This window comes from Stylophora pistillata, chromosome 13, assembly GCF_964205215.1.
Source record: "Stylophora pistillata chromosome 13, jaStyPist1.2, whole genome shotgun sequence".
NCBI lineage: Eukaryota > Metazoa > Cnidaria > Anthozoa > Scleractinia > Pocilloporidae > Stylophora > Stylophora pistillata.
In genome coordinates, this window is record NC_142531.1 from 14,248,915 (window position 1) to 14,270,662 (window position 21,748).

The window sequence follows — 21,748 nt, forward strand, 5'->3', positions numbered from 1 at the left end:
TCTTATGTTCCCAGCAATATTGTGTATCCAATTATCCTACGTTCCCACTGATCCTATGTTCCAACTGATCCTATGTTCCAAATGATCCTATGTTCCAACTGATTCTATGTTCCAACTGATCCTATGTTCCAACTGATCCTATGTTCCAACTGATCCTATGTTCCAACTGATCCTATGTTCCAACTGATCCTATGGAGCAATTGATGCTATGGAGCAACTGATCCTATGGAGCAACTGATCCTATGGAGCAACTGATCCTATGTTGCCAATGACTCTTTGTTCCCAGTAATCTTATATATCCAATCATCCTACGGTCCCACCGATTCTATGGTCTCACTAATCCTATGTTTCCACTAATAGTATGTATGCACTGATCCTGTGTTCCCACTTATCCTATGTATGCACTGATCCTATCTACTAGTTGATGCTATTTTCCACTGATCGTATGTTCCCACTTATCCTGTGTTGTCATTGATTCCATTATTCTGCCAAAAAGGTTTTGACGTCACTCCAAATAGCCAATGACGTAGCTGCTGCGGTGCACACCGTCCATTAACCCTCAAGCGTAAATAATATCGTCTGCAGATTCCTGGAAAAGACAATCGTAGATTTGCCTAGGTTCACATTCATGATCTTTTCATAGACTCTGCATTCAGAAATACAGTGGTTTTTAAAACCATTTAAAAAGGATCTCAAATTGATGTACGCTGACGAGTCAACCTGTCTTTGCATGGAAAATAGAATATCTAATCAAGAACAGATTGGTGGATAATCCGTAAGCCTTTGTGAGGATTCTTATGACCATACTTGCATTCATATTTGTGCACATCTTCATATCTGTCGCTAACTTGTACAGGCTTTATTCTCTCTGCTACTCTGACTCTGAGATTTAAGATTTCTTTATCCGTCATAACTAAACCCGCCAGTGTGTTCGTTGTTATCTTGATGACTTTTCTTCTCTATGGAGAATTTAACAATTATGTTTTTTTGGGAGGGGGGGGGTAGGGGGGTCTGAGTTGTAGCACGGAAAGAGATGAACTGTTGAGATTTGTTCCTTGTTAACTGAGACAATCACCGCTTTGCCGACTGCCTTCCCGACATTCTTAGTTTCTATCTTTAATTGCAAACTTTGCTTGGTCAAGCTTGAGCGACTGCTACGTATATGTTTTTTGCTAACCAAGCCACTGAAAAGACGTGAAGAAAGTCCACCGACTTTCTGAATTCAACAAAACTTTTTGTCGTAATGGTTTTTTACTTCTTTGAGAGGTGTTTCATTAAGACATGGGCGTCGACATGGGCTAGTTACTTGTAACGCTCTGTTTCAATTTTTGTATATCATATTCGCGAACGAAATGTTCACTTGCAAAGGTCCATCCGACCGAACCAATAGAGCTCTTTACGCCGAATACAACAGAGGTCTTGGATGTCGCGAGCTCCAATCATGCATTAGGACTTCCCAGGTGAGAGTTTAGATCTGAGTAACAGCCAAAGTGGCTGTAGCGTGCTATAGATTTTGCGAAACCTGGTGGAGGAAATCATACGAATGGAATCTGGATAATGAAATCAAAAGTTTCCTCAGTGGAAGAACAAAAAATGAAATGTTTAATTTGCCGATCTCCTTACTCACGCCGTCAGTAAGGAGATTCAAATTGAGCTGGCTCCCTGTATAAACTACAAAGACATTTGTTGTCAGCCCAGTCTTTATTTCATTTCAGCATATCCAAAACAGCAGTTATAAGGACATTTGATAAAGTTAAAGGAAGTTCATAGGTGACAGATAGTATCGTTTCCAAGTGCTGTTTAGTCTCCTTGACTAAAAACATCGCTACCATTATTTCATGGAACTTATTGCTCATTAGCGGTCAAGTATTTATCATTTCGAAAATCAAGAAATTTAATAGTCCTAATGAAATAAATCGGAGGTAAAGCAATCAGCAATTACTTAATACTTTATGGGTTGCACGATCAGCTAGTATGGGAAATCAAAAAAGCTACTGAGACCTGATTGATAGAGCCACGTTAACAACTTGGATTACGAAGAAGACTCATTTTTATTCGTAGATTGAGTAGTTTTACTTTTCCTGGTTACTTATCCCTTGTAAGGAGCCATGTCACATTATACAAATTTGCTATCACTGTTTCTCAACATACACTGGCATTTCTGTCAATTTTTAACTGGATCTCCACCGCTCTCTCTAGTCCGGCGCTGGCTACCGAGCTTAGTGAATTCTTCTAGGCCGGGTAACCAAAACCAGTAAAAATAAATATTTCATGAAGTTTTGCAGTGACTAGGAACAGGTGATCTCCTTGCACGTAAAGAATTAAGTTTAAGATTTAAGTTTGGTTCACAAGCGGGAGTTACATAGTTATTTTGATTTTATCCTTGTCGCGGGTCAAATATTCAAGACTGGGTAACTTCAATTAGGTCTGAAAAGGAAAGAAAACCATACACCTGGTTAGAACTAAAATTGCGCAGAAAGCTCTCCATAATAACTCTGAGTAACAATGAGTTTTGTGTCTCCACCTTCTTTCAGTTTTGCCTTTTTTGTTGTTTTCATTTAAAACGCCGAAGCCCAGATTCTGCATAGTTTCAATGGCCTTTCTCGCCTTTACAACCAAACTTTAAAAATCTCCTCTCAATTTAATTTCGTATCAAGAGCGTCCGAACCCATATGCATAAGAGCTTATATTAGGGACTCATCCCACCCTGTCCTCTTAGCCCATGGAGGGTTCGGCGTTTCAATTTTGTCTCCGGCGTTATGATCTACCCATCTAATACATCTCACATCTGTGTGTGGAATTACCAGGTAGATATGTCATAAAGAGTCTTTCAGAGACAGGCTGCCTGGTCGAAAACCACTCTTTATATAAACCACCTTTAGATATACCACAAAGGGCGATGCAAAAACAAAATAAATGACACCCCAAGTTGTAAACCATAGTAAATGGCTTCGCATCCATAAGATCATTTCCGGCCCATTCCTAACAGGTAATAAGTTTTCTCATTACTTACTGCATTAGATACAATATTCTGGGCAACTGCTGCGGCAAAACTTCCTGGCGAATCTCATGTTCCTCCCTTTGTTACACTGGTTGTTTTTTCGAACCATTTGGCACAATCCCTTGAAAGCGTCACCACAAACTGAAGCATGTAACAAATTGATAAGAAGTTCCAATTTGTCACTGATCATCCGTAAATAAAATATCATGACCTCTTCATTTCGTATATTATTTGTGATGTGGGTGTTAAATTGTTTATGTCCTTAGATTCAAACGTAATATTTCTCGAAGTTTACTCAGTGAGCCATATTTCCATTTTGCTGTTTGTATTATCACGAAAAAGGAGTGACGAAATATGTGTAAGGCTTGAATTAGCATTATTACCGTACTGTTAGCTTCCTGTTTGCCTATCATTGAACAGTAGTGACAATCTTCCAGTCAGAGTAAGCGTGACAACCGTAAGTTATCAAAAGTTTATAAATTTTCTACATTATTTGCGATTGGCTATTGCAAGCTATTTTTTCGGTCTTATGACACAAGGTAGTAGCTACCTGCCCTTCTCAGGAGAGCATAACTGTAGTGACCAGCATCCTCAGCGGCATCCGAGTCAATGTCTTCATAACCAAAATCTTCATCTGTAAACCGTGATTCAAGATTAGAATGAATTCGAGCATTTACCTGATTGTCACTGTACCTTATCGTTTTTTTTTTTGTTAGGAGAGAGGAATAATTAAGAAGGGACCTCTATAAATTGACATTGGGTCCCTTAGTTTGTTGTTCATGACGTGTTATCTTCTGGTTGGCTATGTATTCTAGTGGCATTCTCCAATTATTTTCTCTGGATACAGGCAGGATATCAAAAACGTTCAAGTATAAAGTCGGGTCCAGAAATCATCCATTGTTACAGACTTTTTCGGAGAATGGCTAATTTCACCAAACGCAATGCCGTAAATGCGGATTTTTTGAAAAAGCAAAATTAAAGGTCAGGGAAATACTAATGAACAATCATAATAATTATATGACCTGTCGGTAGATTTTCCGTTTCAAGACTGTCTCCTTCTATGTTCCTCTTGTCTTGATCAGCTGGGAACACAAACAGATGATAACATTGTTGTTTTCTTTTTCTATAGCTATAAGTATATCCCTTGTGGACTGGCAGGTAAGCACTCCAGTTCTAAACTTTTGATAGCTTCTTATTTTTTCATATCCTATTTTATAGAAGCTGAAGTGTGAAGGGACAAAAATACTTATTTCTTTCTTATTTCTCTCTCGTGATCTGGACGCTTTTTACGGTAGGTATTACGCTAGCTTTTCCACTTGTTCCGCATTGGGTATAAATAGGCACTGCGAGTATGGGCAGTTTCTACAAACATCGACTATAGCTATGCCAAATTTCCTCAATCATCCAACCATATAATTACCGTTTCTGATCTACAATTCAATTTTCAAATTTAATTGGTTACTAACTTATAAATCTTTGGAATGTCTGTGACTTCGGGACACGGTAGAAAAAAATTGTCGGCGCCGCGATTTAGTCAAGTTGCGAGGGAGAAAAATGAAGGCAAGTTGGAGATCAAGGACGAACGAGGAAAGAGGAACAATATTTCTCTAAAACCGGTAAATCAAATAACTTACGAGCTATCGCATTCACTTTAAAGAGACATTTCGAATCCTTGTAATGTGAAAAAGCGTTATCACAACTACATCAAAACTGATACGGACTCTCAACCCACCTTGACGCAGGCTATTCCACATATCATTCTTTATGGCAACCGAGGCAGCTTGAACCTCGAGAATCCCGACCAACCCAGCAAAGAGAAGAATGAAACCAAGCTTCAAAACCATTGTAACCCCGTCTAACACCCTGAAAAAAGTTGTTTTATGCCGTAAGCTCCGTTTAGACGCGCCGAGACCGAATCTTTGAATGGGTAACTTGTTCAAATGTTTTTATGGACTGCGTGCTCGTATTAATGAGCTTATTATCAAGTGAGGGAAGAATTACTTAATTAGGTGACATAATCGATTCATTAATTTTTCATACAGCCAATTACAGTTGAAAAGAAAACAGAAAAATTCTGGATTTGTTTAGTTTTGAGTTACCAAGGGTGGTATGAGGAATGAATAGGTTAGGTTTATATTATTATGACGCTAGAAAACTTCGCGTTTTTTTTAAAATAATTTTGAACGCCATGCTCGCTGGTGGAACTTAAAAAAAAAATTGATTCTAGTTTATCAAACCTGAGCGATCAAGAGAACTGGAAAATTTTCCAAAACAAAATACCTTGGTCTCAATAATTTTAAAAGAGAATTAAAAAAAAAAAAAATTTAATTAGTAGGTACCTTTGAATCGATTTGTCAACAATTTTTTTTTGTAATTTGGAAACGGCGGGTCTCTCTTTGTACCATTAATTGGCTATCTATTCTTTTGTAGACTCAGTGAACAAATATATCTTTCCAGTTGACAACTAGTTTTTCATCTTTTCTGACTAAGTAGAAAATGACCAGAAACTCTAACAATACTTCGTATCATTCTGAAAACGGCGCTTAAAGACGGGTATAAACAATTTTTTGACAGAGCGGGAAAATGTGGACACACAGTACCCTTACTTTATTCATGCGCAGATGCTATGTGAAAAGAAACATATTTTTTATTCCAAAAACTCCTAAGACAACCAGAGAGCATATTTGGGAACGTTTTCGTCACTTAATTAAGCAATTAAATGAGTTTCAACTTGAAATGAAAACAGTTTTTTTCATGAAACGAATTGACCATGTGGTTTAAAGTGGTTTCAACTTTCTCCGCGGGATTTGACATCTCTGATTGAGTTTTCTGCATGCGTTTTTATTCAGCACGCTGGGTTTTGGTTTGTAAAGAAAACAAATACATGGAATGAATTTGTATATAGAGTTAAAGCGTGAGAGTTCTAAAACTTTATTTTTCGGGTAGAGTTTACCATTTTGCAATAACATTGTAATGTCTGAACCTGTCTAACATATTTTGTCTGATACCTTATCCTCAGCTTAATCATTGCTGATAATGTACAATAACTAGTCGCTAATTTGGATTTTTCATTTATTTATAAACAAGTTGAAAGAGTGATTTACGACAAAATCAGAAGTACGTAAATGACATCGATATCCATAGTTCATTACTGAAGATCATAGAGTAGGAAATTTTATGAAGTTCACTTCTCGAATTAGTGATAATTCCGAAAATGCGGTCATTGGTTTACAGTAGGCCAATGGTGTTATTGTCCATGAACTCCAACTACTTTATTAATAGTAGATATTGACATTTTTAAATTTCCTATTCTTCATATTGAGTTTTTAACACCTGTCGAGTCAAATTGTGAAATTGTGAGCTCTCCTCGTAGAGATGATGTTGTGCTTTACATTGTCTATACGTACTGGTTCAGTGTATGTTTGATAGGGAAGATTTACACCCATTTCATCTCTTGACTCGCAGATCACCAGTCTGTCAGCAATCAGTCAGCGTGCTATTAGCTATGCACAAGTTCAATTGAGCTAGTGTGACGTCATTGAGGTACTCAACATGAAACTGGCTGTTGGGCTTGATTGTCACTGGTAGGGTTCTTTTGTATTATTCATTGACGATCGAAGAGGAGATTGAACTCAGCAGGGAACTTTGAAATTTTAATCACAATCTCAGTAAAGTGTTCTAGCGCAATGCGGACTACGGCTATGTGTTCGTGTAAGAATTTACGATTTGCTCTTACTTTCGTCCATTTCCAAGAAGTTTGGGTGAGACTCTCAGTTGGGGATAAATAGGATGTCTATAAAACCTGCTGTAGTTATAATGGCAATGACTAGAGTCATGTAAATATGTGAAAAATGCTTACAGTGATATTGTATGAACCTACTAGTGTGCCTTCTAAACTGTTTTGAAAACTTGTGTCAGGCCGACAAATAATAAGGACGGGTTCAAACAATTGGTCATGATTTTTCATGATTGCGAACTCTGTATCGATACAAAAGTTAGAGAAAAACTTGTGTTAAAAAAAAATCAACATTTCGGTGCCGTCTTGACGCCAAAGTCAAGACTGAAAATGATGGTTTCGCTAAGAGAGGGAGACGCGTATAGTAAGATACACAAACGTACAACCTTTGGTTGCACAGAGTCCGTTTGCGCGATCAAACTCGAAATGCTGCATGTGAAAAGCCATTCATTTTAAACTCAAAAGACTCCAGTCTAAAATAGAGCTTTATTTATCAGTCTCAAAATTCTGTTTTGATAGCAGCCAGGTACCAGTTTTTTTAAATAATTTTTGCGAAAAACACCTTCTTGGTAGAGAAATCATGATGTCAGGTAGAGAAATCATGATCATGATCATGATGTGCGGAGTGGAACTTATCATGATTAGTTTAGCGTTACTGGTCACTCCTCTACCATCCTAGATTTGGTTTTCTAAGGCTAACTGAAATACCGTTGAAAAAAGAGGATTGTTTTATATTTGGTGTACGATGCGATATTTTTTCTCCACAGTAATAACGGTATTTGAAATATCATTCAAACCTTAAATTTTTCACGTTTGATCTTTACAACTATATTTAAGTTGGGTTAGGTAATATATGTGTATACCCTGATAAACACCTCTTTGTGAGAAACCTTAAAAGATGCCTCAGTAAAATAAAAAACACCTGCCTTCTTCTCTTACCCCCAGAGAAATATGCAAAACCTTTAACCAAAGGCCGGGCATTTGTCGAGTCACATTGTAGAGCGCTTTTACAAGCCAGAATGAATTTTTATTGTTTTCATATCCGTTAATTCCCAGCCGACTGACGCCAAAAATATTAGCCATGAATGAAAATCACAGCCAACAGTCATACTTGGAAGAGGACCTGCTAACAAAGGGCTTCAGTAACACGAGTTTAACATATGAGGTTTTAAAAACAGACGAATGATGATACAATACGTTAACGATCTTCTCTCAATCAATCTGCGTTGCACAGCTGGTAATCACGAAAAAAAAAAAATTTGAACCCGCACCAGCTTTGATAAACGTTTACTTTCTAGTTTGATATTCAAATTTCACGTCAAATTTCACGTCGGAAGTTAAGTTTTTTGTGAGGAATGGGTTTTTGTTAAAAAACTGAAGATGCTTACTCGACTTTTTTAGTAGATGGTAACGGGAACAGGTCAAACAGTATTTTTCTTGTAATATCGTATTTGTGAAAATGATGGAGCTACTAAACAGGATTAATTTCAGTTTCAATATTACCTTTGTACTTTATTCGTATAGGAGGTTTTTTTCAAATATTTTATCTCATTCTGCTTGAAAAGTGCAGATTTCAGCTACACTACTCAACAGACACTAAAATAGTGAACCATTAGGTTTATTTTGCATTTTTCGGCCGAGCACCACTGTACATTAATGAAGAAACACATATAGAAAACCGTTGCATTCTCGGTAATCGTTATCAAAGCAAACGACAAAAAGACATACCGAGAGCTTAGCAACCACTAACAAACATCTTGGTTAGAAAGGCGGCCAGAAAAAAACCTGCCATAAAAACCCCGCAGGGAAAAAGAGACAGGAAATCTGGGTAGGAACCAGGCCCAAGCTCACGTAACCTTCCTACTAGGCTATATGCATACTTACACAAAAAAATAATAATAAAATAAACTTTGCAATAGCTGAGAGGGTGTCGGCCTAGAATGATTGCCCACAAGCTTTAATACTCGTATCACTATATCCATAATGCATCTATACTCAAGGGCCTAGGCCCTTGTCTTGTTGCTCTCGTGCAGCAGAAATATTTAATTTCCGGCTTATTCGTTAGCACTCAAACGCCAGAAATTCCATTTTAAAAAATGGCAAAAATAGCGAACTGTTTAGTAAATAACACGTTAGGCTGATTGTCACTACAACATCTTATCTGCATGAGTATAAGTCTTTGCAATTTCCATGAAATTGCCCGAAACCTTTTACCTAACTGACGTATAAATCGGTTCATTTTAGTTGTCCTTCTTAACATTTTTCTTAAGCATCTGAGAAGTCCAACAAAAATGGCCAAAGCTCATTGATACACATACTCCCATCAAAACTCATTAAGCATGCCTCCGGAATCAGCTAAATGGTTAAAAATTGCTTCGGTTGTCAAAAGAGTCACGATTTTATCATCAAAACATACAACTCTATAATTTTCTTTGATTCTAGTCGGCAGAACTTATTGCAACATGCTTTGAAAAGTCGTACGGCCCGAATGAATTCTTGTTATTTACCTTTCAGGCAGAAAATAGTTTTTTAAATGAAGCGTCCGCGACTAATTACTTCATTTGAAATATGCGTTTGTACAATACATTGAAACACCTTTTCAGTTGACTGAAGAGATTTTATCGCACTCAATTTTGTGCCTCTTCCTTTAAAATAGGCTAGGTTCCGACACATTGATAGCGTTGGGCTTCAAAATCAGCATTTATCGTGTGTCATCCTATAGTGAACACTAAAGAGTTCTTGTATGCCTACATGGCGGTTTTTCTGAGTCAAATCAGCGCCTACACAGTTTTTATCCTCAGTACCCTTCTTGGCCTTGCCATTTCGCAGGCTCTGGTTGGTAAGTGCGCAGTGGCTTTATTTTTATTTGACTTTACGTCGATATATATCATATCACGGTTGGATTATTTTTACTTAAGACTGACAGTTCAGCTAATCCAAAAAACCGTATATGCCGATATATAACATATCACGGTTGGATTCCGCAGTGAAAATTTATATATAGTACATCGATCGGTGACCAAGCTTGTCAGAAAAAATGTATTGAACCAAGCCAAGTTTTTACAGAAAGACTGAGAGATATTTCAATATTTCTGTAAACAACTGCAATAATAATAATGAAAAAAAAGAAAAGAAAAGAAAAAAAAGAGACTACGAAACGTAAAAAGAAGCGGAAAGGTATCGCGTTCTTTCATGAAATACTATCCATCATTGAGGAATAAGGCGTTGCTTTTTCCTTGGTGTTCTGTTTCCTTTTTAAAATTGGAACACGCGGGTCTAAATAGTTAAGAATGCTCTTGATTGTTTATGAGTGATGAAAATTTTGGTAAATGTCTTTAAAGTTGCTGAATAGAGGAAAAAAATTCAGCTGCAATCGGAGAACTAAGGCTGTCTAAAGGATTGACGAGTTTTGTCAATATCAATATCTTATAGGCTGTAATATACACGGCTCCGACAAAATCCAGTGTTGAGGGGTACTGAAAATATAACCAAACAAACAGCGAGAGAAATTCATTCTCGATAAAAATCTCTTCTTCGTTTAGATGAAAACATCATTTAATATCATATTTAAAATAAAGATAGCCCTTGCAACAAAAATAAGGTGTTATTAACCGAGGTCAAACACTCATCTAGGTCATGCCTCAACTTTTCCAAGTTGAGTTGATAGTCAAAGTTTTAAATAAGATACAGAAGAATTGGTTCATGCTTAACGTGCGGATATCGAGTTGTGGATGCACACGGGAAGTTTGGAGAGCACGAAAGAAGCGTAGGAGTTGCTCGCAGCCAATGCAGTTGGCCGTAACTTGAACTGAACTCACAAAGCCTGCAAAGCGCTTCAATTAATAACTTTGCGGTTTCAATATTAAAATATGTTTGGTCGTTTCTCATAACTATGGTCGAGTTTGTGGTCTGAAAACTGCAATTTCAAAACGTATCCCAATTATTACCGCGGTAAAGTTTCACTTATTACCGCATTCAGTAATCATTAAAGATAAAAAACTCCATATTAGGAAGTAAACTCTGATTGGCTGGTTTCATGCTCTAATAAAAGTTAGCTCTCGCTTCAAGGTTATAAGCTTCAGTTAGAAATAAATGGCTTTAAGTTAACGCTCAAACTTGGTTTTGGAAATAGTTCAAATTCCAGGGCAGTGAACAAAGCAAAACCGTAAACCAAGATACTCCTTCCGTCTTAAAAAAAAACACCTTCCTTTCCCCCCGTCCACCCCTAGGCCTTTATAGATTATGCTAGCATAATTTTTGGCATAATTTGAGCAAACTGGCATAATTTCTGCCAAGCAGCAATGCTAGCATAATTCGCATATTTTGATAATTATCGGATCATTTTGATGCTACAATTTGATCATTGCTCATCTCTACTCCCAAGCACTTGATGACGTTATTCGATGTTTTAAGTTTTAGTTCAAGTAGTAGCATTTGTAATTCACTGTGAATCACTGAGCGGCGTCTGAAACGGTCTGAGCCCGGGTCTGGGGTGCACCGGAACCGGAAGTCACATTGTAGGCCATCTAATTAAAAAATGTATTCTAATAAAAAAAATGTATTTTTTGGACTTATTTGCAATTTTTTCAAAGAGCATGATTTTAAAAAGAGGGGCATAATTTGGAAAAAAGAGCATAATTTTAGTATAATTTCGCCAAAAAAAAGCAATGCTACTAGCATAATATGCGACTTTTACTAGCATAATCTATAAAGGCCTATCCGCCCCTACCCCTATTTTCTGTTTGATAAGTAAATGAGGGAAGACTAATTCAGGAACAGGACTTAACACGGCATGTTGCCATAAGTTTTCCCGGCGTTAATTAAAGTAATATTCAAGATCAGAAAATTCCATAGCTGCAAGTTTTTATAATGAAAATGTTAGCCTTTTGACAACCGATGCAATTTTCAACCCTTAAACCAATTTCGGGAACAAGCTTGATGATTCTCGATAAGAGTACGTGAATTGATAAATCTTCAGTATTTTCAATAAACGTTTCAGCGAGGCAAAGCTCAGCAAGACAACGCAAAGTTTTATGCCTTCCTTTTTCGTAGGTTTGTAACAAGCCCTCCATTTCTTGATATACCACAAACAGCACTCTTATTTAAGAAACAGTTGTCTTTAATTGCGATAGGCAAACGCAAATGCTGAACGAGAGATCGCCCTCAACCTCGCAGTAACATCTTTGTTCAACTTACCTATCGATTTTTTTCAATTTCAAGATGGCCGATGCACATCAGTCAATCTTCTTGCTGTAAGACACGACAAATCATTGAACGATCTCGTGCTAACTTAATATCCAGTCGAAAACTGAGGAAGAAAGGAAAGGTTTTCGAAAGAAACTGTTTGGGGCTGCGTCGGTGGGAAGACGATTGCCAGTTAAAATGTCTCATACACAAGATGTGTGTATCATATAACCTAGGACCAGTGTTAGATAATGGCATACGAGACTGTGAAATTAGCAAGTCTGATGAGTTTAGAGACCCTCGACGGACAGGCCCGGATACTTTTACCGCGGAATTGAGGTGTGTACTTTAAAGTTAGTCTCGGAACCTACGTTTTGTACGAGCTTATCACGTACCAAGCAGAGAGAAAGAGAGAGAGAGAGAGAGGGAGAGCTTAGTTCATGAAGTGATTCTAAAGTAAATTTTTCAGTTGATAAGGGTTCGACTATTTCATAATCATGCATCTTTCACCTTTCACGAAATGAGAGCAAAATCATTTACTACTCTCGTTGGCACCCACTCCCTAAGGAGGCTGAGTTGTATACATATAAATAAAATGATTCAGATTTCCGAAGAAAAAATCTTATCAGTTATTAACGCGATATCCCCACTTTCGTGTAAAAACAACTGAAATTAGGCGGCAAAAGTTTAATTTTTCCATTTTAAGTACTGTTTACTATAAACCAAAAGGGTTTGCTCAACTCTAATTGAAATGTGTAGCTGGTGTGTGAGTGACAAAGCTTGGAGCAAGGTGTAGGTGTGTGTGTGGCATAGGGATGGGTTTCCAAATGAGGCCCCCGTTTCCAAACAGTAAAAGATGTCTCTGGGGAGCGGGGATGACACTTACCTCTCATCAAAGTGGCCCGTTTTCGATACTTACACATAATGACACATGCTGGGTTTTCTTTTCCGTCTGCAAGAAGGAAAACTCGAAATTCTAACTCAATCTATAAGCAATAGATAAAGAAAAATCTTCTGATGTCCAACGTCTGACTCTGGATTCGTTTAAAACGTATATGGCTTGTTTCTCCTCATGATGTATCACCAAAGCAGGCTCAATGACGGTGACTTTTTCAAAAAAAACAAATTGAACTGGGTATCACCACAATTTATCATTACGGTGCAAAGGAGGGACTTAACTATAAATTGTGGGTAGCCATATTTGGTCATTATCCAAGTAAATTGCACGGACTGCTCATTCTCTGATGTTTGCAATTGCAATATGCGCACGCAAATATACTGGGGCATTACATGCCGGTCGAACAAAATTACCTAACATGTATGTCTGTGAAGCACAACATGAATAGCAAAATGAGGTTGTGTTATTTTCGGAAACAGTTTAATTTTTTCCTTCAGAACTCTTGCTCCACTGACCCTTGTCCAAGAAATGCTTTATGTGTTCCGAGCTTCGAGTCACTTGATAGTTTCCAATGTTTGTGGCCTCCAGGTTTTACCGGAGAAACTTGCGCTTTTGGTAAGTAGAGGAAACATATCGAAATACAAGTGGCAGGCAATACCAACTTTCTCGCATGGCCACTAACAAGAGTGGGTACTGTTTATCAGTTACTTCGCTGCCCTCATCTTCTTAACTAAATTAAAGTTTGCCTCAAAATAGTCTCAAGAGTTCTTTCATGATGAGTCAACTAGCGGAGAGAAGGACAGCTCTCTGCGTGATTCTTACGTCTCCTGTTATCTGAAAGTGGCGACTTAGAGAAGAAGGAGTGGAACGACTGTTTTCAAACATGAGGATTACCTTTGAACATTGCTGCAATAAAACATTGCTGCAATAACATTGCTGAGTGATAACATAGCAGAACATAATAACATAGTATAATAGTAATATAGCAGAACATTGCTGCAATAAAAACGATTTAAAAACTGTCAAGTTTTACAAGTTCTTGACATAGTATAATAATAACATAATATAATAATAACATAGTATAATAATAACATAGCAGAACATTGCTGCAATAAAAACGATTTAAAAACTGTAAAGTTTTACAAGTTCTTATACATTTATATAACTCTAATAATAAGACTTCGATCAATTATTATTCAAAAATCATTCTCTGAAGGATTCCATGGAAATGGTCGCTTCTGCGTAGGTAACTCGGCGACTTCTCTCGTACCAGCTCTCCTTAGTATGCGTTGTTTAATAGTGAGAATTGTAGTTAGTCACAGAAGAGATGTGTGTCCATAAACTCGAAGCGAAGTTTGAAGTTGAAATTTTGAATTGGCAAATCAATTTTACTCTGAACGGCACATGTTTACATACCTGATAACTGTTGCTTACGTCACCTACAACAGATACCGACGAGTGTCAACTGGATCGTGGCTGTCACTTAAACACGAAGGCGCGCTATGTAAAGAAGTCTTCCCTGGGAAGACCTAGGCTCATTTGTCACTCATCGTTGACGTGTGCAGGTCAAATTCAAATGGTGGTAGAGGAACAAAAGGAGCTAATGAGATATCTATTGTTTACTTGCACCAGCATGGTGGCATGAGGTAACGTGCGAACCACCTACTTCGATCTCAAATTTACCGCCACAAGTAAAGACAGTTTCCATTGGAGAAAGGAAATAAAAATCTCAAATATTCTTGTATTGTGATGAAGACATAAAACAATTTTAAGGAATGCGCCCGCTGTTCACTGCTTTGGAGTAGCTGTAGCTCAAGCTGACTTTACTGTAAGAGTTCTACATCATACGACAGTTGATTGACAAATGGTCCAGTGGGACCTAAGGCTCCTTTAATAGCGCGCCTTCGTGTTTAAATGGAGAGTGCATGAACACTGCGGGCTCATTTTACTGTACTTGCCCGCCTGGTTAAACAGGAGACGATGTTATTGAATGCAAAGGTAGGAGATCATTTTTGTATCACTGCTGTGTTGGCCGCATCATTCAACGTTAGTACTGTGCCTGAATGTTCACTAATTCTGTGAGCGTTCAATATGGCATTTTAGTCGATGGGCTAATAGTAGTGTATAAAGGCCGGTTCTGGGACAAAATCGTTAAATTATCGAACATCTACGTTAATTTAACGGCAAATCAGTTTACTCACGCTCATGAGTGCTCATGAGTCTGGGACAAAATCGTTAAATTATCGTGAATTCACAATAATTTATCACTTTTGTCCTTTACATCAAAAGTTTTTTCAACTCACGACTCATGAGTTGAAAATTTCAAAGGTGTCTACTTTTCTTTACTCAAAGAGTAATGCCCATAAGCCAATGTGTGTATCCCATCGTCCATTATAACATGTTTATCATCATTTGCCGACAAAGCGGCTTTACTTATCTCTCGCGTAAAAATTTTATGCTTATGACTTCGAATGACATGCATCTTTCAAAGCTGTTCTTTCTTTGAAACAAACATTTCTTGTAATCATCAGGAGTAATCTTCTTCTTCACGACGCTTTTTTCACACCTTTGCATTTTTGGCTTTCATCACCTTCAAACAATTTATAACTATACAACTTTCCTCTTAACCCCACAAACTCTATGATTATTAATTGACCAGTCTCAATTTTAAACATTCCGATGACTTTCTTATTTTGTCCAGTTTTTTTCCAGAAGGATGATTCACATCAAAGTTACTCGTATCAAACACTGTCTTTACATCAGAAGCAATGTCTTTGAAGAAATCACCAGTCTCAATCTCATAACAGAGACTGTCAGTATCAGTAAAAAAAAGTATGGCTCTTTCACCGTATTTTAGTTTGATGTAATTATAATGAAAATCATGAAAATCTTGCTCAAATTCAGAATGCTCATCCCAAGATAAACAGGCTTGTTAAATATTATCTCAGTCTTTTTCATGTTCATCGCCACCAAATTCTCAGAAAAGATGGTACAATTCTTGCAATTTGGTTTTGCTGCCAACTTCTTTGCACTCTTCTCATTGTTCACCAATCGCAAATCAATCCGATTTCTCAGATTCTCCATGGTCTTTCCGAAGACTGAGTTATTCATCAACTCGAGAAAATCTTTTTCAAATTCATTCTTGGCTTTTGAGCGCAATCTGGTATTCAAGTCGATATATTCTTTCATCCAATCACTCTCTTGAAATTTTATCCCTCTGTGAATCTTTGTGAGTTTCATCCCCAACTGAAGATACAACTTGAGATTTTCATCATGAAGAATATATTTTTCTTTGTCGTTCAAGTTGGGAATCAACTTCTCCACATTGTCAATCTTTTTTCTCTCAGGAGCCAATGGATAATTATTGTGCAAGTCATGCAATTCTTCTGGATATAACAAATCAACCTCTAGAAAACACGAACTGAATTTTGCCAATATTTCAATTCAAATTCATCCATCCACACAAAGCCAAGTGTTGGAAGTTTCTTTGCCATTGCCCAACCATGAAGACTATTTGCGTCAAGATATGATATGAATTTGGATGCTTCATTCTTGTCAAATTTTTCACCCATATATTTATTATTCGCTCGACCATATCGATTTGAAATCATTGAAATCTCATCACGAGTTCCCTTTTCAATCATCAACAACATGTCAGACAGAGTTAGACAGGAGTTCGAGTCTCACTCCTGTCTTTTTCAAGCATGCATCCCAAGCCAACCCAGGCGCAGTATAATACCAAGCTGGGTCGAGACCGTAGTTTTTTCTACAAACATCACGAAAATTTTCAAAGACATCACACAAAAGCAACACATCTGCTTCGTTGTAGAGATTGTGATAATCTCTCAAGGTTTTGCAACCGAAAACTCTCCACACCTTTTGTGCATGTACATAATCTTCTTCAGAAATACATTCTCCATTTAGTGAAGGAAAAAAAGCGCTTCTCAATGGTAATTCAATTTCATCTAGCTTATCAAGTTTATCCATATATTCATAAGGATAAACTCCTTTCCTCAGCAAACGATCAAGTTTTTTGCCTTTGTAATACTTTTGCATCGTTTTGAATCTCTTCTTTGAATCTGATGCTAGATTGGAAACCAGTTGTTCAAGACTTAAAGCCATAAACTTCAAGCTGTCAACAAAGCGCAATGCAAATGTCACATGTTTTTCTTCACCTTTTTCATCGACTCTTGTATCAACCTTTACTTGCTTTTTTATTTTTCTTCATTGCTGGCAATACAATCGATCCTTCCCCATGTCTCAGCGAGAGATTTGATGAAGAGATGAGCGTCATAACCACTCATGTTGTGAAAGAAAACGCGTATAAATTTTGGAACTCTGCATTTGAGGTTGCATGATAGATGTGCTGCACCTCTAAATTTTCCAGAGAAATGACAATGATCTCGAACTTTTATGTCATCATTGCTGAATCGCCCACCACAAATCCAACAATTCGTGGATTTTTCATACTCATTCATTTCTTTTTGTGAGATAATCATGTCTTTGACATTTTCATATCTCTTTGATAACAAATATTTTTGATAACAAATATTTGGGCGATGTCTTCATCTTCAGAGGTTGCTGTGTAACTAATTTTTTTGGAATATTTTTCATCAAACGAGCAATGAACGTTGTAACAAAAACTCGAGGGCTTATGACTTTGAAGATTATTTATATAACTCTTTCCAGGATTTGGTTGAGCTGTGTCAATCGGTTTTATCAAAGACTCAAAATCGGCATAGATGACGAAAGGCATGTCTATCTTTTTGTGATTATCTTTAAAATAGAGGAACGAACCTTCGTTTGGCATAGTAATTTTTACCGTCTCATTGTCTTTACAATACTCTTCATGTTTGTTCAGCAAGTCTTGTCTTCCAAAACAATTGAAGCATCGTAGGCAGAAAAACTTGTTGTTCTTTTTATTTGATTTCTGAGAAGACAACAACCTACCCATGTCATTGATGAGACAATAATGGCTTTTCTCATCGTCAGATATCAACAACTCTTGCAAAGCCAAGTTTTTATTCTCGCTTACTCTCAAAGGACAAATCTTGCTTTCATATCCAAGGACATTTACACGCAGAGTAGGGTTCAACTTCTCAAATTTATCAATATCACGTAACGATTACGGGAACTTTAATCTATTAAAGCATAACTTTTCACTCTGCTTTCTCAATATTTTTGTGATTCCTTCAAGATGACTTGTCACAGGATGTAACGCACTCGTCACACACCACTTGAAACATTCTTGGCCTTTTTATTTGCGAGAACTTCAGGAAGTGGAATGTAAGATGAACCACCTAATGGGTCATTCGTTACCGTATGGATTTCGAATCCCTCAATTACATCAAATGCCCAGTTACTACCACGCATTTGATAGTTTGCTAAGCTCTCAATCATTTTACCTGTCATCTTACTATAAAGTTCATCTAGGTTAGTCGCTTGATAATTTGTTTCCACATTTGATAAAAAATGTGCAGGTGTGTATTCAATTTCACCCGTAGCCAAATTAGTTTTAGACATGATACATTTCAAGATAAATTTCAACTTGATTCCTCTACGTTTTTCTAAGAGAGAAATCGCCGTCGGTTTAATAGCAGACAAAAATTCAGTAGGGCCATGACCACTTCACCTTCAATTCTATATTGAACAGCAAACTTTTTCAATGCTGACTTACTTTCAATCAATTCAGATATACGCTGTTGTTTTAGCTGGAGCTGCTTAGGATTTAATTTATTCAATTCAGCCTCAAGGGAATTTCTCTTGTGTTTATTATTTTTTCCTCTGCGTGAGTTGTGTGACTTTTTGTTCAATTCTTGTATTTTTTTTCTTGAGGCGTTTTATCTGCCTCTCTTTAATCTGCTTTTCATCGACTTGCGCAAAAAACGGAGCATTTTGTATTTTGATAAAGTTTCAAGTTCAACCATTTTATTATCTTTTCAGATTTTTTAAGATATTTTTTTAATTTTTTAAAACTTTTCAAAAGTTCAAATCTTATTTCTTCATTAAAAATATCAAGTAAAAACTTAACAATTTCGTTATTTAACCTGGCTGTATGTAATTTTGTTAAAAAGCCATATAAATCAGCTTCCATTATTACATAAAGCTTTTTTAATGGGTTATCAATGTATTTGTAACTTATTAGCTTTCCTAATTTACAGTTGTAACAACTTCTTTTTCATCAGATATAATGTTAACTAAGACTGGAGCAAATTCTTTAGGCAAAGCACTTATTAAATTTTTTAAACACTCATTTTATGTTCCCAACCATCTCGTTTATATTTTCCTTCAGATATTTCATCGTGAATTGCACGAAACAATTTATCATTTATTGAATTGCTAAATCTCTTGAAAACTAAAAATAACCAAGTTTTTATTGTACTTGGTCAGATCATTAATTTATCTCTTTTTAACTTTTCAAGGTCTGTAGCATTTTCATCATATCCAATTTTAGATTTTAATTGATCTTTGAGTGAGGTATTATATGGTAAATCCAAGTAATTCATTTTATATGTGATATATAAAATGATTTTTTTAAAATTTAGTTTAAATTTTCTAAATCTTTAAGATCAATCCATGAATTGAATTTTTCTGGATAACCATTCCACTTTACTAACGCTTTACCAGTTTTACCATTCCGTGGAATCACTTTATCAACACGGAAAATGTCTTGAGTGGCCTTCAACATCTCTTTTTCATAGAAAGAACCTTCAATCTCTTCACCACCAAAGTCTTTTAGTTTATAAGTTATTGGGTTCGTGTATTGAATCTTATTAACCACAAAAATCTCTTCAGTGCAATTCGGTGTATAACCTTTGTCAAAGACTTTTCTCTTGTATATACGATCTTGATCACCAACTTGAAATTTTGGTGTGGCCATGCGTGGCTCACTCTCTCCATACAATTTTAGATAAACAGCACTCTCATTCTTTTTCTTTGATGCTTCAACAGGTGTCGTGCCAATACTCCCACGTTTAGTATTGTTGTATCTTTCAACAATCTTCGGTAGAATATCAAGATATTTTGTGTTGTTTTGAATTGTAAATTGTTTCCACATTTTGTTTTTGATAGTTCGATTCCATCTTTCACGAACGGAAGACTTCTCTTCATTTTCAGTCGAATACAACTTAATTCCGTGAGATTTCATCAAATCTTTCACGTCTTTGTTGTAATATTTCAGAACCTTTATCAACCCAAGACAACATTCTGTAGTCTTCGTCCAAAAAATCATTCAATCTTCGTTTAGGTTTTTCATTCACATGAGTATCAAAATTTATCAATTTAACCATTTATTATCATTATTTTTAATTTTATTTACCTCAAAGCTAAAAAAAGCTAAAAAAGCTAAAAAAGCTAAAAAAAGCTAGAAAAAGCTAGAAAAAGCTAAAAAAGCTAGAAAAAGCTAAAAAAAGCTATAAATCTTATAAAAAATGACTTAAAGAAAATGAAAATCTAGATAAAAACCTTGCAACTTACTAGTCTTGAAAAGCTCAACAAAGAAACTCTAGATAAAAACTATGCAACTTACAAGTCTTGAAAAGCTCAACAAAGAAACTATAATTTTCCACGAAGCAGTGGTTAACCAACATAATCACGAAAGGATTAAAATCGAGGTGAAACAATCCACTAATGGTAAACCTGGTCCTTTAGTGATTGAAACCCCTTTTCTCTTTTGCTTTGGTGTACAAGAGAGAATGGATGGTGAAAACAACGCTGTTGAAGGTTACACCCTTCCTGTTTGTTTGTGGGGAACCGAAGGTGAACCAACACCAGAACAGCGACGCTTTTATGATGGTTTGAGACGTTTGCAAAATATCTGTCACGAATATCTCGAAGAGAATTTTGAAGCTGATGTGTCAGAAGCTTTTAGTAATATTCTGTATGAGAAAAAATCGAAATCTCCAATTCTATATTCCAAACTGATTTACTCCAAAAAGTTGAAAAAGATCCTTTCGCTTTCCCGATCGAAAGATAACCCAAAAGACAATCCGTTTGATTACCTCGAACAACATTGCAACGTGAAAATGGCATTGATTATCGAATCAATCTACATAAGCGATATTAGCGTCTCAGTTCAAATAAAAGTGAATGATGTTTATGTCAAACCCCTAAAACCCAGAGAAGCATTAGTCACAGTAGAAGAGAGCGACGATGAAGAATAATAAATTTAATACACATTCAAGTTCTATCACCTGTGTCAGGTGATAAAACACGTGCTATTACGTCATGCAAAATGGTGGTTTTAACCAGTTAAATCTGTAAAAACTTGGCAGTAAAAGCGTTATCGTTTTTACTATATTTTATTAAGAAAAAAGTAAATGTCGTTACTACGTCTTGAATTTTTCTTCATACCCTTTCACTACGTGGGTACTTAGAGTTGGACAAAGGTCAATGACAGTGTCATCTATTATTTTCATCTCGTTGACAAAAGAATCATGATCAAAATGTTTTCCTCGCAAGCAAGAACGCAAGTCGCTCAATACTTTTTGATATGTTGTGTAAGCATACTTACACATTTCAATCTTTGGTTCAAAATTTTTGTATTCGCTAAATGTTTTAAATAACAATCCCACACCAGCGATAACTCCAAGTGTAATTGGGTTCAGTGTAATTCCACCTACGATTGTACCAACCACAATGATTATGAGTTTTGTGTTATCGGAACCATTAACTGTAAAATCAGCGTTATTACTCTGTTTTACATTTTTTGTATGATCTGATGCTCCATTAATATAAAACTTTACTCTAGAACTATTGTCATGAGCAAGACTGCCTCGATACCAAATCTTTTTTATCGTATTTGTTAGCGCTGTTTTAGTTGCTCTTGCACTCATTTTTGTTTGTAAAGATGTTTTGATATCATCGACATATTTCTCTGTCGTCGCCGGGTTTTCAGTTTCCTGTGGTTCATTCATCAAAACCATTTGTG

At 36.4% G+C, this 21,748-nt stretch overlaps 1 protein-coding gene and 1 long non-coding RNA gene across 2 annotated transcripts; one reads left to right on the forward strand and one right to left on the reverse strand.

Annotated features, from left to right (window-relative positions):
* Positions 1 to 1,682: 1,682 nt before the first annotated feature.
* On the reverse strand, positions 1,683 to 4,956 carry LOC111321829 (uncharacterized). The gene is made up of 5 exons (XM_022924805.2): positions 4,734 to 4,956; positions 4,024 to 4,083; positions 3,552 to 3,635; positions 3,014 to 3,142; positions 1,683 to 2,427 (listed from the first exon to the last, which is right to left on the reverse strand). Exons 1-4 carry the CDS (start codon positions 4,843 to 4,845, stop codon positions 3,018 to 3,020), a joined length of 381 nt encoding a protein of 126 aa, XP_022780540.1. The 5' UTR covers positions 4,846 to 4,956; the 3' UTR covers positions 1,683 to 2,427; positions 3,014 to 3,017.
* LOC148717755 (uncharacterized) lies at positions 3,878 to 13,932 on the forward strand. The gene is made up of 5 exons (XR_015994851.1): positions 3,878 to 3,982; positions 4,220 to 4,292; positions 6,467 to 6,585; positions 11,958 to 12,260; positions 13,317 to 13,932. It is a non-coding gene; the product is annotated as an uncharacterized LOC148717755 (long non-coding RNA).
* The last annotated feature ends 7,816 nt before the right edge of the window (positions 13,933 to 21,748 follow it).